General features: G+C 50.3%; 1 protein-coding gene across 2 annotated transcripts; it reads left to right on the forward strand.

Moving 5' to 3' along the window:
* The first annotated feature begins 1723 nt into the window (after positions 1-1723).
* Positions 1724-12133, forward strand: Pigt (phosphatidylinositol glycan anchor biosynthesis class T). Of its 2 annotated transcripts, none has more exons than XM_052184245.1 (12): positions 1724-1959; positions 2070-2247; positions 3851-3978; positions 4283-4383; positions 4552-4638; positions 5181-5268; positions 5374-5471; positions 5568-5733; positions 6357-6560; positions 10611-10776; positions 10869-10952; positions 11505-12133. In XM_052184245.1, the coding sequence occupies exons 1-12, from the start codon at positions 1764-1766 to the stop codon at positions 11755-11757; spliced, it is 1749 nt and encodes a 582-aa protein (XP_052040205.1). In that variant the 5' UTR covers positions 1724-1763; the 3' UTR covers positions 11758-12133. The 2 variants fall into 2 exon arrangements, with proteins under 2 accessions (XP_052040205.1, XP_052040206.1); XM_052184246.1 differs by having other exon boundaries at positions 6360-6560.
* The last annotated feature ends 7229 nt before the right edge of the window (positions 12134-19362 follow it).

Consider the following 19362-nt stretch of genomic DNA (forward strand, 5'->3'; position numbering starts at 1 on the left):
GGGAAAGTCAAATCAGCTTAATATGGGAACAGCTATGGCTCAATAATACAGGTTTTTTTTAAAAGGTGTACAGAGGATATATGACAGAACATTCATAAGAGACAATAAGAGAATGGATAATGAACACTAACAGTGCTCAACACCATTAGTAAGGAAAATGCAAATTAGCCCTACAGTGAGATCACCCTGTGGATCACTGTGTCCCAAACTTAACACTACCAAATGTTAACCAGGATGTGGGGCAACCAGAGCTCTTGCTGTTGTTTGGGGTTTTGTCTGTCTGATTGTTTATTGTTTGTTTTGAGATAGAGTTTCACTACAGTGTCAACTGTCCAAGAACCCACTATGTACATCAGACTGGCCTTAAACTCACAGAGATCCAACCTGCCTCTGCCTTTGGAGTGCTGGGATTAAAAAGAATGCACCACTATACATGGTTAAAATCTCCTGTTTTTAATAGAAAAATAAAGTGACAGATTTTGGAGAAAGGTCTGACAGTTTCTTATACTTTCTCTTTGCTTCAACCATCCTACTTCTAAATATTCTCCTAAGGGACATAATAAACCTAAGTGTACAAGGAACTTGTACAGACTATAGTCAGCCTTGTCTACTATAACCAAAATTGCCAAGCATGGAGAAACTGGCTTACTCACACAACATCAGCACTGCACAGCAGTAAATAACCTTATACACATGAGAACATGAGGCCAATCAGCTCTGTGTCCCGAGAGATGAGAAAAAGGACGTAGAGCCAGCACCCATGAAGTTATGGTTTCTGTCTCCAAACCACAATGTGGTTTAAAATCATTCCTTTCAGGAAAGAACCCACAAAACCATATACTATGCTATCACTTACATTTAGTCCTAGAACAGATTAATAGTTGCAAGAACATCGGTTGCCTCTAGAATGTGTTCTGGAGATGTTGACAGGAAAGAGGCATTAGACCATTTTCTGGGACTCCGGGTTTAAATTTGGGGCTTCCCTGCCAATACACACTGCTATGGCGAGTATGAACCCAAGGTCTCATGCCTACTAGGCACTCTGCCACTGAGTTAGTTACATCTCCAGTCCCAGTTCTTAGGAACATTCTGTATCTCTGTAAGATTTGGAGTTATGATATATTAATTAAAACCCAGATAAACTTGTGAATTTTGAACAAAAATAAATTCTGAGAATGCAGCGTACCCATGTGTAAAATTTACTCCGTGATGGAAGACAGATGAGTGGGCTTGCTGGAGTGCACGCATAACAACATGTTGAAGGTGGAATTAATTTACATGGTTGGAGAATCATGTTTAAGAGCCGTTCGTTCTTTCAATTTTGCCATGCACTTTACATTACTTTATTAATTTAATCTTTAATCTCAGACCACAGGGAGGGGGTAGGACAGCTTTGCCTTTAGAGTTCCCAGCTAGGTTTAGAGCCAAGTAAATAGAGACATTAGACGGTTCTAGCTCACGCCTGTAATACCAGCACTTGGTACTGGGATGGCCATACAACATATCGAGCACTTCCTAGCAGGTGGAAGCACCTCGAGGTGCGTGGGCCCTCAGGCAAGCTCTCCTCCCTGCCACACGCCCACACCCCTTCACGCTGCTGGGTCGACAAAATCCGTGATTTGTGGATCTACATCCGTGTCCCTCCGGTAACCTCGGAGTGGTTTCCGAGACGACACCGGAAGTCTTCTCTCACCAGCGCTTCCTATTGGATGATCGCCTTTGGTGGGCGCGGGCGATGCTGGGAGGCGGAAGCGGCCGCAGGTATGGCGGCTGCCATGCCGCTCGGTTTGCCGTTGCTGGTGCTGTTGTTGCTGGTGGGACAGGGCTGCTGTGGCCACGCGGAGGGCCCACGCGACAGCCTGCGAGAGGAGCTCGTTATCACTCCGCTGCCTTCTGGCGACGTGGCCGCCACATTCCAGTTCCGCACGCGCTGGGATTCGGATCTGCAGCGAGAAGGAGGTGAGTTCAGGACCTGAGGAAAATTTCTGCAGCACCTTGCTTAGTTCCTAAAGAGAGCTATCTCAGGGAGCTGGGCCTGGGTCGCCACTCACCTGCCCTGGTTTCTTCAGTGTCTCATTACAGGCTCTTCCCTAAAGCCCTGGGACAGTTGATCTCCAAGTACTCTCTGCGGGAGCTACACCTGTCTTTCACGCAAGGCTTTTGGAGGACCCGATACTGGGGGCCACCCTTCCTGCAGGCTCCATCAGGTGCAGAGCTCTGGGTCTGGTTCCAAGACACTGTCACAGAGTGAGTTCCTACCTTGACAGAGGAAGGTGGTGTCATCTTGCCATTGGCTTTGGGACCAGCTACTGCGATAGGTGGTGATCCCACCGAGTTAAAACTGATTTTGGAAGTAACAAATAATATTACAGGGCTGGAGAGATGCCTCAGTCAGTAAAATGATTGCTACTCAAGCTGGAGGACAGGAATTTAATTTCCAGAACCCACTTTAAAAGCCGGGTTGGTAATACAGGCCTGTAATCCCAGAACTGAGGAGGTGGAGACAGGATTTGCTGGACAAGCCAGTCTACTTGAATCAGTGACCTCCAAGTTCAATGACAGAACTAGTCTGCCCCTCCCCCCTTTCCCCCCCTCCCAAAATAAGATGCAGAGGGAATGAAAGAGACATGTTGTTCACCTCTGGCCTCCACAGCAATTTGCATCAGTGTGCATACACATGCAGCATGAAGAAATTACATTACCACTGAGTGACATTCTTTACTTTGCTGAATGAACAGCCTTTCCTGAATACTTCCAAGTCTGAGGTACTATGTGCATTTCTCTAAAGAGGCAAATAGCAGGTTGGGATGTAAGGCCACAGATAATTGGCGGACTAGGTGGTCTTTTTTTTTTTTAAGATATTCATTTATATTTTTTAAAAAGTAATAATACCCATGCCTAACAGAACATTTGTGGGGTAGCACTGGGCTACAGGATGGTCTTTGTGAAGTGAAGGAGGGTCAGGTTTCTAGCTATTGCTTGTGAACTACAGAAAATCTCCCAATAGCTGTCGTGATCTTCCTAAAGTAGAATTCTCCCATGCAGAGATTGCAAACTTATCTCAGCGTAGGCCACAGAATACCAATGACAGAGCGCGTCACGACATTGATGAAACCCTGGAATGAGAACATAAGGGTCTCTCATTTGCCTCTTAACTGCCCAGCAAGCATCAGTCATGCAAACATCACCAGGTTTAGAGCCCCGATAGCGAGGGTTAGGTTTTGTGGCAGGCCCTTGTGACAATCTGAAATAGTCACCACTCAGTTCCTAAGGATTGTAACCATATGACAATTCAGACTGTCACTTCCAAGAGAGATCAGACCTTTGCATGAGAAATGACATGCAAATACCAACAAGTAATTTTAAAGTTTGTAGACTGCCAAATGGGTTGGTTTTGCATACACCGGATGTAGCATAGCACTTAGGACAATGTGCTGCTGCCACTTTGCCATCCCCTAAAAGGGGCTTAAGTGGGGTCTTGGGACACTCAGAAGCAACACTGCAGGCTGTGCTTGAGGAGAGCAGAAGAAGCTCTGTGGAGGAGGCAGGGATAAGACAGGAGCAGCAGAACTATGAACAGAGTGTTCCCAGGCAAGATGGACACTTGAACAAAGACCTCCAGGGCTGCTGCGATGCCCAGAGCAGGGGCTGTGGAGGTTAAGACGAGGCAAGGGATCCTTGAGCAGGGGTGCTGCTGGTTCGACTCCCATCATTGTCTCGTGGTTGAGATGCAGATTTGTTCCACCATAGACTTGGCAGTCAGCTGTGGCTATATTAAGGAGGCCACTCAAGATTTGGGGTTACAAGGCTGTAAGCACAGGCCAGTAAGTAGATTTGTGTCTCTGTCTAGTGTGGATAAGTCTTGGAAGGAGCTCAGTAATGTCCTCTCAGGGATCTTCTGTGCATCCCTCAACTTCATCGACTCCACCAATACCGTCACTCCTACCGCCTCCTTCAAACCTCTGGGGCTGGCCAATGGTGAGATAGCCGTACGGCCTCTCCTCCCTGTGCCCTCTACCCTAACCTTTGCGCCCTACCCCTTGGGTTCCTCTTCCACAGCTGGGCTAGATCCTAAATGTGGTGGGCGTACAGGTCCCAGGCAGCTTCCTAAGACTGCTGTCTCTGCACTGCTTCCCCCCTGGAGTCCCACCTAGAGGGGGGACCACTTGGCAGTAGCACTAGAGTGGAACAGTAGTGGGTGGGTGAGGTCACCTACATCTTTAGAGGGGCTTCTGAGGGGCAGGGCCCAGATATTCCCTTCCTAGACCTCTGTCTCCCTCAGACACTGATCACTACTTCCTGCGCTATGCTGTGCTGCCTCGGGAGGTTGTCTGCACGGAGAACCTCACTCCATGGAAGAAGCTCTTGCCCTGTAGCTCCAAGGTGTGTGTGGAAGGGTGGAGGCCATCATGGGAGTTGGCAGATGTCCTTACGATGTTCCTGGTTCTAAACCCACTCACAGCCTAGCAGCCAGAGTATATTTAAGAGAATCAGTGCCCCTATGTCAAGTGGGGTCCTGACCAGCCCCGTATCTCTTCCTGTCTCCTCCAGGCCGGTCTCTCAGTGCTATTGAAAGCAGACCGCTTGTTTCACACCAGTTACCACTCCCAGGCCGTGCATATCCGGCCTATCTGCCGAGTAAGTCTGGGGAATGAGGGTAGGTTCTTACCAGTGGCTCGGAGAGGCAGTGCAAGTAAATCTGCCTGGCTCCCGCTGAGGAGCGAGTGGCTGGAGTGGTACTCAGTGCGGGGTACTGGCTGTGCGCCAGGGTGATTGAGTGGCTGCCGGGGAGCATTCAGGCAGCCTTTCTCCTGGAGCCCAAAGTCAGGAACAGCAGCCAGTGAACACAGCTGCCGGCTCAGTCACTCGCCAGCGGGCATGACCTTGAGGAAGTCATTTCATTTCCTTGAACTTCATTCTTTCCTCTGTCACACAAGAGTAACAGATTCTACTTTGAGGGTGGTTTTAATGGTTCATCAAACTGATGTACATAAAGCTGTTGACATGGGATCTGCTCAGGGTCAAGTGCTCCACAGGGAATGGTAGCAAGGCAGCCAAACTGAAGATATGAAGAAACAGGTGGGGGGGGGGAGGGGATCTGTCCGAGCCAGTCCTTGGAGCTGCATGTTAGATGACAGACAGTACAATCCCTGACTGCTACCACCCGGCCCCTATGACAGAATGCTCATTGCACCAGCATCTCCTGGGAGCTGAGGCAGACCCTTTCGGTTGTCTTTGACGCCTTCATCACAGGACAGGGGAAGAAAGGTGAGCTGTCCTGACACCTCTTCTCTGTCTCCCTGTCGCAGTCCTGCCCTGTCTGCATGGGCCCACCTCTCCTAGCCCTTGCTGAGCCCTGTTCTTTCTTCTCAGACTGGTCCCTCTTCCGCATGTTCTCCAGGACTCTCACAGAGGCCTGTCCATTGGCGTCTCAGAGCCTAGTTTATGTGGATGTCACAGGCTACAGCCAGGTACCAAGGTGTTGAGCCACACACACACACACACCCTTCTTCCCCAGCGCCAGCCTGCCCCCTGCCTGCTTCTGAATGCTGCTCTTGTGTGGCTAGGATAATGAAGCTCTGGAGGTGAGCCCTCCCCCAACCTCCACATACCAGGATGTCATTTTGGGCACCAAGAAGACCTATGCCGTCTATGACTTGTTTGACACAGCCATGATCAATAACTCCCGAAACCTCAACGTCCAGCTCAAATGGAAGAGACCCCCAGATAGTGGTGAGTTGCTGGGCATGGGGTTTGCAGCAGGCTCGGACAGGGGTTCTCTTCAAGTTCATAGGGGTTCCGCCCCAGTTCCCTGCCTTACTATGTTCCTGGTTCTAAACCCACATCTTCCACGCTTTATGACTGGGCAGGTTTCTGGCCACACTAAGCATGAGTGTCTATAACAAAACAGGGATCTAGTGGTCCCTAGGGATGGGATGGAATAGTAATATAAAGTACAGAGTTCGTTTGTGCATTCAGTTGGCCAAATAGTTTTAGATGTATGCCATGCTACAGACATAGAGTAGTGAATAATGCTGTCTTAGTTACCACTCCTGTGTTGTAAAAGAGAAGCTTCAGTTTCATATAGCTGTCACCAGGGGAAAGGAGGAAGCACCCTGCAGTACTGGTACGGCAGGAAGGGGACACATTGTGGACACATGAGCCAGGGCATTAGCCATCCTCTTATCTTAGTGAGCGAGGGAAGATGGATGATTCCTGAGCCCCAGCTTCCCAGTGCTAATAGCAGAGCTTTCTGCATCTACTCCCTGGTCTGGGACTCTGAGCAGGGCCCAGGGAGCTGGGGTGGGACGTGACTCTCTTAGGAGCAATGCAGTGTTGATTCTTTTTTCTCTTAGCAGAGGCCCTGCCCGTGCCCTTCCTGCATGCGCAGCGGTACGTGAGTGGCTATGGGCTGCAGAAGGGAGAGCTGAGTACTCTGCTGTACAACTCCCATCCCTACCGCGCCTTCCCCGTGCTGCTGCTGGATGCCGTGCCCTGGTACCTGCGGCTGTATGTGCACACCCTCACCATCACCTCCAAGGGCAAGGAGAACAAACCAAGTGAGGAGCTGACACCCCTCCCCCTCCACACACACCCAGCTCCCCCAGCTTGTCCTCTCCTAGGTCTTCCAGACTCACTTCTTAGCAGTCCCACAGTAAACCTGCAGGCCTGTGCAGGTGGGAAAGAGAGGGTTAGGCGCAGGTTCCAGAAGTGCAGCCGGAAGCTTCTAAGCAGACGCAGTTAGAGCGCACACTCCTGCTGATTCTTAGAGCCTTCTGAGGCCAGCAACCTCGTTGTCCTCATTGTCTCCTCCTGAGCCCATGAGTACATTCTTAGGCTTCATGACAGAGACTCTAAGAGGGAGTTGATCTGGCCAGGAGAAACAGGTCGTGGAAGATGAAAGGGAGGTAGAGGTGGGGTGCATAGTGTCTTCACTTTTTTGGGAGATTAAAGAGGTTGACTTGATAAGGCAAACACATAACTGTTAGGCATAAACTTTCCTTTCTTGTTCTTCCCCCAAATCACACATTAATATCAGCATTCCAGATTTTAAAGGTCCCACAGTCTTTAAAAATTCCATCTCTTAGTTTGGGCAATGGTGGCACACCTTAATCCCAGCACTGGGGAGGCATAAGCAAGTAGACCTCTGTAAATTTGAGGTCACCCTAGCCTACAGAGCTAGATCTAGGGCAGCCAAGACTACACAGAGAAACCCTGTCTCAAAAAACAAAACAAGAAAGTAAGTTAGAAAGAGAGAGAGAGAGAGAGAGAGAGAGAGAGAGAGAGAGAGAGAGAGAGAGAGAGAGATGGACGGACGGACGGATGGAAGGAAGGAAAGAGAGAGAGAAAAAGAAAGACAGACAGAAAGAAGGAAGGAAAGAGAGAGAAAGAGAAAAAGAGAGAAAAAGAAAGAAGAGAGAGAGAGAGAGAGAGAGAGAGAGAGAGAGAGAAAGAAGCCGGGTGTAGTGGCACACGCCTGTAATCCCAACACTTGGGAGGCAGAGGCAGGCAGATTTCTGAGTTCGAGGCCAGCCTGGTCTACAGAGTGAGTTCCAGGACAGCCAGGACTATATAGAGAAACCCTGTCTCAAAAAACAAAAAAGCGAGAGGGGGGGAGGGAAAGAAGAGAAAAGAAAACTAAATTCTGTATCTTTAAAATACCCAGTCTTAAAATTCAAAGTCTGAGCCTGTCAAAGCACATGCCTTTAGAGTTTGAGGTTAGCTTGGTCTACAGAGTGAGTTCCAGGATAGCCAGGGCCACACAAAGAAACCTTGTTTCAAAAAACCAAACAAGTCAAAGTCTCTCAACTCCAATAAAATAAAAAATAAATGCTTTCTCACTTCAGAGGGGAAGAACCCTGGCACAGTCATAATCTGAACAAAGTTAAACCAAATCCAACAATATAAATAGCTTATTCTCCAGTCTCTAGGGCTCACTCGTGGTTGTGTGGGCTCCTTGAGTGAGCTTGGGTTGCTTCTGTGACTCTGCCCTCTACAGCACACCCAGCTTGTCCTCTAGGCTCCCGTGGCTCTACCCCACGGCTGCTGCTGTTCTTGATAGTTGTTCTGTGGTCCTGTTATCTCCAGAATACTGGGGTCTTCTGCTGTAACTGGGCCACACTTTCATCAATAGACTTTCCTGGGCTTTCTTCAGAGAGTCCAACCCTGCCACATAGTGCCAGGCCACAGTGCTCTCATGACACCCTCATACCTTCAGAACCAGCACCAGCTAGGTGACTGACTCTTACACTACCAAATTCTGTTGCCCAGCACTAGGTACAACCTTGGCTACCTGTAGAACACAGCTTCTGTATGCTGACTCTCAGAATACACTTCCCAAATTTCACCTCATGATGCTGGTCTCTTCTTAATCACAACTGGTTCTTCAGCTCCAACTGACCAGCATTTATTGTCCAGCAAAGCAAAGGTTACATTTTAGTGGTTCTGGTCTTTTGTTAATCACAGTCAGTTCTTGAGGTCCTGTTGGCCAGACACCACAGATTCTTCACACTGATGGCCTGGGGTAGAGTCTTTGTTTCCCTTTGAAACTTCCCAAGCCAGGCCTCCACCATGTGCATGCCTCCCAACATTCTTACCCTCCAAGCTCCTACAGAACAGCTCACTAAGCTCTCAACACTCAATGGATTTTCTACCCTGAGGTCCCAAAGTCCTTCCACAATCCTCTTTAAAACATGGCCATGTGCATCAGAGCAATTCCCCACTCCTGGTACTAACTTCTGTTCTATCAGGTTTTCTATTGCTGTGATGGAACACCATGATCAAAAGCAAGCTGGGAGGAAAGGGCTCATTTGTCTTACACCCCCACGAGATAGTCCATCTTGAAGGACATGGGCTTTATTTTCTAGGGAGTTTCAGGTCTATGTTCTGCTCACTCAGTTCTGTTAGTACTCACATGCTGCATTTCCTGTGCTTCCTTCCCGACCCTGGTATTGGGGGCGAGCCCAGGGCCTTGTACACGTGAGCCAAGTGTTCTACCACTGAGCTCCTTTTTCCCCTTTTAAAAACATAATGGTGCTGCTGGCGGGGGCTGCAGAGATGGCTGAGCAGGCTAAGGGCACTCACCACTCTGAGTGGACCTACTTTTGGTTCCTAGCATCCGCATCAGGCAGCTCAGAGCTCCAACCCCAGAGGATCTAACCCCTCTTCTGGCTTCTTTGAGTACTGCACTCCTGTGCACATACCCACTCGCAGACACACATACATAAACGTAAAACAAAACTTAAATCATTTTTAAAAGAACTGCTGAAAAACATGATTGTGCTTGGGATTGAACCCAGAACCTCATGCTTGGTAAGTGTTAATACTCATCTATAACAGGTCACAGCTTTTGGTGTTGATTCCATTCATCCATCTATCATCCATCCATCCATCCATCCATCCATCCATCCATCATCCATCCATCCATCTATCATCCATCCATCTATCCATCCATCATCCATCCATCCATCCATCCATCCATCCATCATCCATCCATCCATCTATCATCCATCCATCTATCCATCCATCCATCATCCATCCATCCATCCATCCATTCATCCATTCATCCATCCATGTATTTATTTGCTTTGGTTTTTGAGGCAGGGTCTCTCTGTGTAGCCCTAGCTGTCCTAGAACTTACTATTTAGACCAGGCTGGCTTTGAAGATCTGCCTGCCACCTAAGTGCTGGGATTAAAGGCACTTTAGGTACCCCACCACCTCCTGACCTAATTTTATTTTTTAATTCACTTACAAAGTAACAGGTTTTCTTATGGCTTTCTCATACATACTTTTAAAAAAGTGTTATTTGCTAAAACTGGGTCATCTGTTACCTAATGTGCATGAGGAGTGTTTGACAGTCTGGATTTGTCCTTGTGGTGCTATTGAATGTGTGCCCCTCACCCCCGCATTTCTTGCGAGCTGGTATTAGATTTAGAAACCTGATTAGATTTATGTCCTGTATTTTTGGCAAGAATTCCCAAATGACTAGACTTGCTCTTGTACTATATCAGACAGTGATGTCTGCTGCCCCAGTTTAAGTTTCAATATTTCGTTTGTTTTTTTGTGGGAGGGGTGGTTGTTTTGAGGCACATGTCAAGGGGTCAAAGGAGAGCTTGCAGGAGTTGATTCTTCACCGTGTGGGCTCTGAGGATTGAAACAAGCAAAATTATCAGGCTGGGTGGCAGGTGTCTACATGAGCCATCTCGCTAACCAAGATGCCACAGTTTCAGAGATATGAAGATGAATGGGGCCTGGAGAGATGGCTCCGGTTGAGAGCACTGACTGCTCTTCCAGAGGTCCTGAGTTCAAATCCCAGCAACCACATGGTGGCTCACAACCATCTACCTGTAATGAGATCTGGTGCCCTCTTCTGATATGCAGGGACAACACTGTGTACATAATGAATAAATCTTTAAAAAAACAAAACAACCCAGGTGGATGGTGTGCAGTATCCATGCAGCCTCTTTTGACTGCCCTATGGTACAGCAAACACGCTCTCCAGTTGTTAGAAGACACTTGGCTGCCTCTTGTGCCCCAAGGCAGACTGGAAGAGAGATATAGGTAGTCTGAGTTTAGAAACTGAGTCTCGGTGGCTCTTGCCTCCATCCAGGTTACATCCACTACCAACCTGCTCAGGACCGGCAGCAGCCCCACCTCCTGGAGATGCTCATTCAGCTGCCAGCCAACTCCGTCACCAAGGTCTCCATCCAATTTGAACGAGCCCTGCTCAAGTGGACAGAGTACACACCAGACCCCAACCATGGCTTCTATGTCAGGTGGGATCTAACCCGGTCAACTGCCCAGATTCTACCTCTTGGCTTTGGTGGGAGGAGCTAGTGGAGAACATGTCTGTCCATCTTCTCTGCAGCCCATCTGTCCTCAGCGCCCTTGTGCCCAGCGTGGTGGCTGCCAAACCAGTGGACTGGGAAGGGAGCCCTCTCTTCAACACCTTGTAAGTGTGACCACACCCTTCTGTATTCCACAGTCATGTGAGATTTAGCCAGAGCTCTTGAAATCCTAGTGGTCTGTGACATTTGTAAAGATGTATAAAAGGCTAAGAAATAGGTAGGAAGAGTAGAATGGACCTACGAACTTAACATCAGCAGAACGCTAACCCAGTGTCAGGGACCTCAGAGAGCACCTGATACACAACCTGGCCTGTCCCCTGTGCTCACAGCTCATGGGCAGATTGTTTTAGATAGCTGTGCTGGTAGAGGTAGGTGGTGGTGATGGTGGTAATGGTGGAGGAGCAGGTGGTGGGGGCATGCAGTAGGTTACCTCTTTTGAAGAGAGCCGTTAGGGCTGAGACTAAGGCAGTAGACGAGGCCCTTTGCTTCCGTGCTGGCGTTCTCCTTTGATCAGATGAAGTGAGCATGCGCTCCAGTGAGGTGCTTCCTTACTAGGTGTCAGGGGACTGCAGCACACGCTGTGGGGGAGGGGAGACGGGAGGGAGGGACGGACGGAGGGGCAGCAGTCCTGTCTCAGCACTTCTTCCCATCCCTAGGTTCCCGGTGTCTGATGGCTCCAGCTACTTTGTGCGGCTCTACACAGAGCCTTTGCTAGTGAACCTGCCCACCCCCGACTTCAGCATGCCCTACAATGTGATCTGCCTTACATGCACTGTGGTGGCCGTGTGCTATGGCTCCTTCTACAATCTCCTCACCCGAACCTTCCACATCGAAGAGCCCAAGTCAGGCGGCCTGGCCAAGCGGCTGGCTAACCTCATCCGGCGTGCCCGCGGTGTGCCCCCTCTCTAATCCTCCCTCCCTCCAGCGACTGCAGCTGCACGCCCACCTGCCCCAAGGGAGGTGATACACAACCTGGTCACAGGTTCTGCCACCCCTCTGTCTCCAGAGTTAGCTTTTGAGGCTAACTCAACCCTGGACCTGGTCTGGGCCAAGGCGTGGTTTCCAGTGGGGTAGACTTGAGCCAAGTCCCTTTCCCTTCCATCCCTGTGGCAGCCAGGCTTCTACTGAGAAGGAGCTCACACTGCTGTATGCTGGACAGCCTCGAGGTACTTCAGTCATTACAGGACATTCTGATGGCCCAGGTGATGGGGTGTAGTAGAGCTTGTGGGACTGTGTGGGTATGAGGGGGTGAATTTACTGCTGTAATAAAGTGGCTGCCTTCCTAGGTCGTTGCTTCTTCCCTGAGGCCTGGGAAGAGTTCCCAGCTAAAGCCCTGGGAGGAGTGCTGGGCCCACCCAGGCCGGAAACGCCTTCTCACCTCTGTATCCCCCCACCCCTCTCATAATGACTCCCCAACTCTGGTTTTGGCTCGGAGTTTCTCTGTAAATATAACCTATGATCATGAAAATCCTACTAGCAAAGGCAGAGTGGCTAACTACAGTGTGTCAGAATGGCTGGGTCTCTGGTGCCTGAAAATGTTTGGTATTAAGGCCCACTCCTCAGCCAGTGGTGGTGCACCCCTTTAATCCCAGCACTTGGGCAGAAGCAGGTGGATTTCTGTGAGTTCCAGGACAGCCTGGTCTACAGAGCAAGTTCCAGGACAGCCAGGGCTGCACAGAGAAACCCTGTCTCAGAAACTGAAAGAAAAAGAAAAAGAAAAGGACTGCTCACTAGATGACACACTAGCTCCAGAGCCTGCCCTTGCTCGCCTCCCTGTGTAGAGAGCCCTGGGCTCCCGTGGAGCCAGAGCATAGCCCATACATAGCCATAGCCACACCCTACCCCAGCTCTCCTCCAGCACACTTCCGTTAGCTCGGTCTCTCCACCCAGAGCCCCCGTTCCCTCCTAACGCTTGACAGGACACATTGTTCACCAACCACACACCCCTCACTGCCTGGCTCACTCTTGCTTCCAAAGCCGCATGAGACATTGCTTCCTCTGGAAAGGCTGTGACATGCCAGGGTGCCATCAGCGCCCTCTGCATGTCCTCCCACAGGCCCTTGCATTGTCACTTGTCACCAGTGCTTTCTGTGTGGACCTTCAGCAGGATGTGGCCATCTCAGGACATGCCACCAGTGCCCAGCAGTGTAAGCATGGGAGCGAATTCTGGTCTGAGATCCACTATAGAGAGGGGAGCAGGGACACACTGAAGTTCTGTGGGTGTGAGCACAGCAATAGACCTGAGGTGCCTGGTTCAGCTCAACTACTGGCTGGGCCACTCGGGTCTTTCAACAGCGCAGGAGGGAAGGGTGCTGGGCTAGTCCAGATGCGAAAGCAGCTTGGTCTAGACATTTCTTTTTGCACTCTCCCCAAGTAGCAATGAGTAGGCTGTGAGGGCCGTGGGTGTGGCTGGCCCAGGAGCTGTGCTGCACACAGCTGGGGTCTCAGTCCTCCAGGCTACAGTTAGGACCGTGAGCTTAAGGCTCAGTTGGGCTACATAGACCCAGTGTTTAAAACAAAGAAGAAAACAGAGGCTGGGCATGTTAGCCGATGCCTTTCATCTGAGCACTAGAGAGGCAGAAGCAGGCAGATCTCTGAATTTGAGGCCAGCCTTGTCTACATAATTTCAAGACAGCCAGAGCTACATAGTGAAACCCTGTCTCAAAACAAAACAAAGAAAAAGAAAAGAAAAGTAGGTGGGTGGCTCTTGTGCCAGCTAAGTGGTGTGGGGGTGGGGGGTGGGGGAGGGGGGGATTGACGGCCAGGGCAGAAGAGCTTGTGGTCCGCCTGATTTTCCTCCAGTATGTCAGCTGGAAGTAACTCTGCGAGCTGGCCGCTCCTGCAGGTGTCACCTCTCCCAGCACGCATTTCCCAGCTGCCCTCATCTATTTGCTTTCTCCATTTGATGGCTAGAATCCCGCAGCTGACCTTGTCATAGTCCCTGTCCCAGGCCAGATGTGCTCGCCCACTGTCCCCCAGGCCAGTGACCTCCATCCTCTCCCCCCCCCCCTCGCCCCCGGCCCTTTGAGGCATCTTCGGTCTTCTCTTCCACATCCAGTGTGCGCCTTCCGAACAAATTCAGAATGTGACAGCTTTGTCTATGTGGGCGCATATGGAAGCTAGGTGTCACGGCAAGTGTCATTCCTCAAAGACTATCCACCTGGGCTTTTAGTATGTGTAATGCTTTATCTGCATGTCCTTCTGTGCATCACATGCATGTGGTGCCCATGGAGACCCTGGGGCGGGTAGCAGATGAGCCACCATGTAGGTTCTGAAAGCCCAAGCGTAGCCTGTGCTCCTAACTGCCACTCTCCAACCCACTAGCTTGTTTTTTTGAGACAGGGTCTCTCACTGGATTGGAACTGGCAAGAAAGCTAAGCTGGCTAGGCAGCAAGCACCAACAATAGGCCTGTCCCCGCCCCCTGGCGCTGGGATCGTGTGTGCATGCCACCGTGGCTGTCTTACATGTGTTCTAGGGGTAGAGCTCTGCCCTGCGGTCTGACTCAGCCATCTCCCAGCCTTCCTGACCTCTTCCTTCAGGAGTGTTGCTGGTCACATCCTGTTGGTAGTTGCTTCCTAAGCCCAAGCTTCTCCTTCCCTGATTGTTTTCTACTCTACTCTACACCTTCTAGCACACTCTGAATGGTAGCTGGCACTCCTTGGCTGCAGTGCCTGGATGGAATTTGCACTTGGAAGGTTGGAGGAATGTAAGATCCTGCAGAAAGCTCCCTGCTACGCAAGCCAGGCCAGCCAATTGTCAGCTCTGGAAATCCTGAAATGAAATTCTGAGTGTGTGTGTATTCTTGACAAGGACCAATTCTGTAGACCTGGCAAAGCCTTCCTTCTGCAGGGGACTGTAACCTGAGAGTGCTCCCCTACAAAGACCTCCTACTGAGATGAGCTTACCCCAATTCCAACCAGTTCTGTCCTGGATAGACAGGCTGATGTGGTTCTGGGTTGCTGTGGAGTGGGTGCTACTGTGAGCATTCCCCAATACCTTAGCTTTGTGTGTGTGTGTGTGTGTGTGTGTGTGTGTGTGTGTGTGTGCAAGCGCGAGCGCCTTTTTTCATTCCCTTGTCCAGCCAAGCTTCCGAGTATGTGGGACAGAGCACTTCCTTTAAGCTTACTAAGGCTTCTGGTGTGGGCCTGACCATGGTCTTCTCCAACAGTGTGGCACCGGGCAGTGGCATCTGGAGAAAGGGGTAGGGGGCACCCACTCAGGTGCTTGGGCATTGTGAGCCAGGCTAGAAGATGGGGTAGGTGGGAGGGAGAGAGGAGTGCTTCTGTTCTGAGAACGCTTAGGGAAGGATTAGGGAGGAAATGGGGGCCTGAAGATACACCAGAAGCTCCTCACAGCTTCTACTATACTTTGTGACCTGCTTCCAGTCTCTTTATTAGATGTCAGCATCTATTACATGCCTGCCAGGGTAGTGCAGAATACTACAGTGGGTTCCTTGTGGATTATAGGAATAAAGGGAACTCTGTCTTTGCTTCTGCTAGTCAGCCCCACCCCACCCCCATGCATTAAGAATACAAGGAGTATTAGTTTATAAAGGAAAAAAAAAACACCCTAGGGGATTCTATGTGTTATTTCCCAGAGCAGGTAAGCTACCAGGCCAGGATTGTCAACAAGCACTGGCCTCCTGTTGAACACAGGCTGATCAGTACTGGGCTAAGCTCCTTACGAGTAACTCTGGTCTCAAAACAGTCCTAGAAGGTATTATGTTTGTTTACAGATGAACCTAGGGGCTTAAGGATCCATAGTCCATGAGAAATGGGGCGGGGATTAGAGCTCAGACAGCCTGATGTGTAACCTGTCTCATATAGTAGCCCTTTGTAGGGGAAGGTGGCCCATTGCCCTAAGCAGAAAGCAAGGTAATAAGTATGTTAACCCAGAGAATGTTCTAGCGAGGAGGTCAGAAGGAGGCACGCAGCTGGCAACAGCTGCCCTGCTAGGTGCTCTTAGGGAAGGAGGCTCACAGGGGCAGTGCAGAGCCTGTGTAACCAGAGTCTGGAAGGGCTTGGCCCTGGAAAAAATTTATCCACCCACAGCAGGACAGAACATGAGGCACAGAGGTCTGGATTGAGGCCGGGCCCCTGCCTGAGGCAGGAAGCGCTGGGAGAGAGAGGAAGGGCGGGACCACCTTGCTTAGCTTACCTCATGTTTTCCAGAGTCAGCTCAGTGCACTTGCCTGCGGTGCGGCCTCCTCCTCTTTCTTCCATCATGGAGCCTTCCCCTGTCACTCCCTCAGTGCTCACATCCAACAACCGGCTTCTACAGTCATGCAATAACTACTTCACTCACCCGCTGGTCTTTCTGTATTTCTTTTTTCTATCCATTCTACACAGTCAACAAATATGTATCTAGTGTTGGCTATATGCTAAGCAATGTTCTAGGCACCGGGACCTGGCCACGAGCCACAAAGGGAACCTCCACACCCAGCGAAGGAGGCAGATAATAAACACAAACTATGAAGAAGAATAAAGCAACGTGCCCGTGAGAGCGCACATGGGAAAGACCTCCAAAGGGGTGACAGCAAACGGGCAGAGGGTGCCCTGTCTCTTTGATTTAACCATCTCATCTTGGGCTAGAACCACAGTCAAGGTTCTGTTCTCTCTGCATCCCTCTGGGATCCATTTTCTCTGCGTCCCCCGTGGAGCCTGGGCCAGCACTGGCTACTAGACATGCTCTTCCTGGTGTGATTTCACAGGATCCAACCTGGTCTTCGGCGAATCCAAGAGGATACCAGGGATCTGTAGTACCTGACATTGAGGAGTAGCCCCAGACACCAGTGTCATCCCCAAGGACAAGCGTGTCAGGGAAATGGCAGCATGGAGTCCCCGGTTACTGTTTTCCAAGCAGCAAGAGCAAATGGCTAGACCAGGTGCAGGACCAGAAGCGGTGATTGGGAAAGTGAGGGATCCCCATGCCCGGTCAGGGCAGACCCACGTTCATCGTGAAGAATGTAACAATGGCCCTTGTCCAACCTTAAAAAGGAAGGAAGCTGACACACGGATGAGCCCTGAGGACTCATGCCAGCTGTGGGTGGGGGATGGAGTCCCGCCCCAGCTCCTGGAGACTCCCAGACCTTCATCCACCCCCTCAGCGCTCTTCTAACGCGTGTTTCCTGCTAGGCAGGAAGAGCATTCAGGGGCTTGCAATGGAACCGCAGGTGCAGAAAACAGTAGGCCAGGCTCGGGGGAGAATGCAGACTCTCCAGCTCAGGGTGCAGTCCGTCCTGGCTCCGAGGAGACACCCCCACCCCGCCTCTCCTAGGAAGGAAATTTGCTTCTGTGTCTTCACCATCCTTCTGAGGGCACAGGGCAGTGAGGGCTTGTGGGTAGGGGTTAGGATGAGGCAGGTTTGATGGCCCCAAGAGCTGTGACAGCTCTGAGTAGTTTTCTGGGATAGACCCAAGGCCCTGTGGGAGGCTCCTGTCAGTTTTCTTGGGATACTGGAGGACTGGGTTCAGATCAATGCCTCAGAGCAAAGGCGACAGCCACGTTGCAGCCAAGACCACAGGCTCCGGCTGCACATTGCCTTCATTCTCAACAGAGGACAGCCAGTTCGCCAGGGCGTGAGGTTGGGTTGTTCCTCCAAACCCTTTACACGTGCCGCCCTGTGGGCTCCTCACTTCATCTCCGCCACCACATGGCACACCATCCCTGCCAGGGTAGCCATCTTCCGAACGTCACATGGCTGTTATCACCGTCGCCACCACCCTCGTGTGTTTCAAAAGCCACGACTGTAATAACCCACCCCACGTTCTTTGTCGAGTTCACTTGCAGACTACACCAATCTCAGACCTGTTGCCCATGGCACAGCATTCTGAACACTTCGTAGCAACACACCCCTCCTTCCGGTCCTTCCCACCGTCACCAACTTGTGGCTTTTGTTTTGTTTTGGTGTGGTTTTGAGACAGAGTCAAGTATCCTAGGTTGCTTTCAAAGTCACCATTTTAGCCAAGGGTGACCTTAAACTTGTGATCTTCCTGCCTCTATCTCTTGGGATTGCAGGTTGCACATGTCAGATTTCTGTGGTACCGTGGACTGGACCCTGTTCACGTTATACCTTAACAATTGAGCTGCAACCCCAGGCCTGTGTTCCTCTGTTGGTAACATCTGCGGCACCACTGCCCCCTCACCAGCACCCACCATCTCAGCGCCCGCCCCTTGTTACTCTGCACATCCTTGAGAGGTTCCACCCGACAGCTGCAGGACTCTGGTAGATTTCCTCTGCCTCAAATTGTTGGCCCTGCGCTGGCGACCACCATGGACGACGTTCACGCCCAATGGACATCAAATTGTAAAAGAACTGACAGAGACTGACAGATTCTGCAGGGAGCCCACATTAAATAAAGAAGGACAAGGAGTGTGTGTGTGTGTGTGTGTAAATCTTTGTGTTTTTTTTTTTTTAATGTCTTTAGTTTTATTCATGTCTGTGTGAACTTGCATGCAGATGTGTATAGATGTGTATCCTGGGTGCATGCTGTATTTCAAGGGGGCCAGAAGAGGATCTTGTGTACTCTGGAACTGCAGATCAGATTGTGAACACATTGTGAACCGCCACATGGGCGCTGAACACTGAACTCTGGTCCTCTGCAAGAGCAGCCAGTGCTAACTGCCGAGCCTTCTCTCCAGCCCCGTGATTTGTGTGCCTTTCCTTTCCTTGCTTTTTTTTTTCTTTTTTTTTAATTAAACCAACTGGTTGTTTCTTTCTGAGCACCTTGTCTTTGTCAAGCACCTAGGCACCACACTTTGCATTATTTAACTAACCCTCCAGAGAACGTAACAATTATTTCCACAAAAGAAGAAACTGGCCTTCAGAGAAAAGTTTGTTGATTTTACAAAAATCATAAAACCGATTAGTTGAGGAACTGGTTTTAAATCCAAATGCAAGCCAGATATAGACCTGAAAATCCCAGCTACTCAGCAAGCCAAGGCAGGAGGATCACAACCACCGGCAGAAGACAAGTTGCTGAATTCTGGGGTGCCTGGATTAGGGCCTGGAATACACGCCTGCAGCTGAAGGGGAAGGGGCCAGATCCCCGCCCCAGGCCTCTGGAAAGAATCTTGCTTGGCATTTTCTAGATCAGCAAGGGATACAGCTGAATAAGAATGGGACGATATGTCCTGGAGGTGGGGTCACTGCCTTTGGAGGGGCTTGTGGTGGCTACTGAACAAATTTCATATGCCAGCCTCCTCCAGCGTGCCGGTCTTAGTACTCACTATTGTAGACGAGGCTGGAACTGGTAAATGACTCCTTGGGGCCTCAGTTTTCCTGTCTACAAAGTGAGTGGGATAGACAGCATGGGTCGGTCCCGGAGTTAGTCCCGGAGGGAAGACAGGACGCCTCCTGCCGTTCTGTTATTGTTGGTCCCCATCCAATTGTCTCAACATCCCGGGAGAAAAAGCAGCTCTTTGTCTTTGGTTTATTTATTTAATTTTGAAACAACGTGTTTATTGTCTCGCATGAACGGCCGTACTTATTTTAAAGGCTCCCGCCATACGCCC

The sequence above is a fragment of the Apodemus sylvaticus genome, chromosome 5 (genome assembly GCF_947179515.1).
Source record: "Apodemus sylvaticus chromosome 5, mApoSyl1.1, whole genome shotgun sequence".
Lineage (NCBI taxonomy): Eukaryota > Metazoa > Chordata > Mammalia > Rodentia > Muridae > Apodemus > Apodemus sylvaticus.

Bases quoted from the DNA above. Each gene is read 5' to 3' on its own strand.
- Pigt (XM_052184245.1), top strand. From the start codon at position 1,764: ATGGCGGCTGCCATGCCGCTCGGTTTGCCGTTGCTGGTGCTGTTGTTG. The intron at 3,979-4,282 runs GTGAGATAGCCG...TGTCTCCCTCAG, and splicing joins ACCTCTGGGGCTGGCCAATG to ACACTGATCACTACTTCCTG. The intron at 4,384-4,551 runs GTGTGTGTGGAA...TGTCTCCTCCAG, and splicing joins TCTTGCCCTGTAGCTCCAAG to GCCGGTCTCTCAGTGCTATT.